Genomic DNA, 2,748 nt, shown 5'->3' on the forward strand with positions numbered 1-2,748 from the left:
TATTAGTGTGTTTTCTTAATTTGCTGGTGTTTTTTCAATTTGCATGTTTTTTCTTAAGTTGCAGCGCGTTGAGCTCTCTCGGCCACCGTAGTATTCACAATCAAGCAAACAAATAAAAATTAGGAAGAGCTAAGAGAGTGGATTTTCTTAAAATTCAGGGCTTGCAATAATCATGGGTAAAAAACATCTACTGTTTTGTGGCATTAAAAATACACACTAATAAATTAATTAATATCCAATAGTTAGTTAACTGCAAAAGTTAACTGCAAGTCTAAATAAGTATTTTCAAACACTTACAGTGCGGTCATGGTCAAGAGAGACATGTGGATCTTCTTCACTTTGTTTTTGGACACACAGTTGCACAAGGACACATTACCAATGTGCTCACAAGGCCACTTCTCCTCTGCACGCACTCTGTTCTCACTCTCCTCTGTGGAAAAACAAAAAATTATTCATACTCAAATTTTAATGACCAAATATCCTCAAAATAACCCACCAGACAGGTGGCTATAGATTTGGACTCTACAGCACAAAATATAATAATTATGCATTATAGCCAGATGAATGAGCCAAAGGTTATTGTCAGTTACAACTGCTAGTTCACATACAAATCACAGCACATAATTTTAAAATGTACTTGTGAACATTTAAAGGCAGAGTAAGTGATTTCTGGTAGCCAATGTTGATATTTGAAATCCCCAAAACAAACACGCCCCGAACTGAACGCGCTCTCCTCCACATCACGAGTAGACACGGCCCTTATTGCTGATTGGCTACAAGTTTGTTTTGCGATTCGGCCCGAATCAGTTTTCTAAAGTGTTTTGGAAAAATCACTTACTCTGCCTTTAAAAAGTGATATTTGAAAATCCACCTTCTTCCTTATTTCATAGCTAAAAGAAATACACAGACTGCCACAGAGTGGACAGTGAAGTGAACTGCAAGTTTGAGGTAGAGTGACAGTATTGTCTTCATTTAGTTTATCTTGCCTCACATTTTGCTTTCCTTTCAAGACAATTTCTATATATAGTAAAAAAAAAAATGCAGATCTGAAACATCTGTACAAGCTCGCTTGACAACATTTTTACTGACATAGAAGGCTCAACACATCAGAACCAGGGCTGCCTTCAGCCCCGACAAAACGGTGCAAAATTTTTTTTAAACGGAAACGGTGGTGCGTTGAACACCCTGTTCTGATGACGCAAGAGTTGCGATTATGGCAGCTGAGAAGGCCATTCTTTGTGTTCTTTTTGAAGAATTTTCGGAGCCTGATTAAATCGGTATAAAAAAGTGTTTAATACTGCAAAATTCAAACCGGAAACTGTAGCAAAACGGTGCAATTTGAGCTTGAATTTGCCCCAGATTAGATCCAAGAGAGAAAAAAATATATAGGCCTATGAAAGGCTAAATAAATAAACAAACAAATAAATAAATAGTGGACAATACAGATTTTTTAAATACAATTTTTAATTAATTTTTGTATTTTTAAAAAATTAGTATTTTTGATGTATATATTTCTAAAAAAAAAAAAAAATTATAAAATTATATCTGATTATAAAGCCTAAACAGAGAAGGGGATTTAAGAATCTAAATTTATGTAGGTCTATATAATATTTTTTGCAAACATTTGAAAAAAACAAAAACAAAACCGGTCATTATTTGTAACGCCTCGCGACGTCATCAAATACAGATGACACTTGAGTCGCGCAGATTAGCATATACAGGCCTGTTGGTGTAAATAAATAAACATTACAAGTTTCATATAAAATGTAGGCCTATATTATAGATCTATACGTACTTTTAAATAAAAATTATTACATTCAAACAATTACATTTAATACCCTACTCGAAAAGCCCAATATTTTACATTACAGTTACAATGTTAAATTTGTAAATGTAAATAAATATAAATCACAAAATTTCCATACAAAAATATATTAAATACATTTTGTGAATTTACATATATATATATATATATTTTTTTTTTTTTGACTGAAGCGTTATATTAGAAGATAAATGAATTTGTATAGTAATGTACAATATGTTTTCAGCTAATAGGTATGATAATCATAACGATTAAATCTCGTGCACATTACTCCAGGAAATCTGTTTAGCAACCACTCCTGCTGAAGAAAATCTCTCCTCATTCTACGGTAAACTCCATTTTAACCTTGTTTCCCCGCAATGGCTGGTGGGTAAATTTTCTGTCCACTACCCGTGAAGTGATTGCTGTGTCTCATTTAGAAGGCTGTGCCCTCCGGAGGTCGCATTCGAAGGCTGCATACGTCATCGAGGCTGTCTCATTTCAGAAAAGCAAGTAGGACACTCCGAATGCGACCTTCTTTCACAGGAATTCGGAGGATGCATGAGGGATGCGACCTCCGGAGGGCGCAGCCTTCTAAATGAGACACAGCAGGTCGCTGTAAGCATAGATATATATACATATCTATGGCTGTAAGGTACACTTGAAGAGTTCATTTGCAAAAACCGATAAACGCCACTTTGCCGTGCATTGTTCTCCACATATAGCATGATCTGAACCCTAAACACATTTTGTCAAAAAAGCCAGTTTTGTCCACTTTCCAGGCATCGCAAGTTCACGTTTTACTGCAGTAGCCGACTTCTTCTTCTTTAAATTTTATTGGCGGTTGGCAAACCAACTTAAAGGTGCATTTACCGCCACCTACTGGACTGGAGTGTGGGCAGTACCCTGAGAGAAGGGACTGCAGAAGCCGGCAAGTGCCGTTGTTG

At 35.8% G+C, this 2,748-nt stretch overlaps 1 protein-coding gene across 1 annotated transcript in view; it reads right to left on the reverse strand.

Moving 5' to 3' along the window:
- LOC107756565 (formin-like) overlaps positions 1-2,748 on the reverse strand; it is a 27,003-nt gene that overhangs the window by 18,260 nt on the left and 5,995 nt on the right. Inside the window, 1 exon segment of the mRNA XM_016573738.1 lies at positions 298-430. Within this exon segment, the coding sequence (XP_016429224.1) occupies positions 298-430 (133 nt within the window).

The sequence above is a fragment of the Sinocyclocheilus rhinocerous genome, unplaced genomic scaffold (assembly GCF_001515625.1).
Source record: "Sinocyclocheilus rhinocerous isolate Xijiao unplaced genomic scaffold, SAMN03320098_v1.1 scaffold683, whole genome shotgun sequence".
NCBI classification, from domain to species: domain Eukaryota; kingdom Metazoa; phylum Chordata; class Actinopteri; order Cypriniformes; family Cyprinidae; genus Sinocyclocheilus; species Sinocyclocheilus rhinocerous.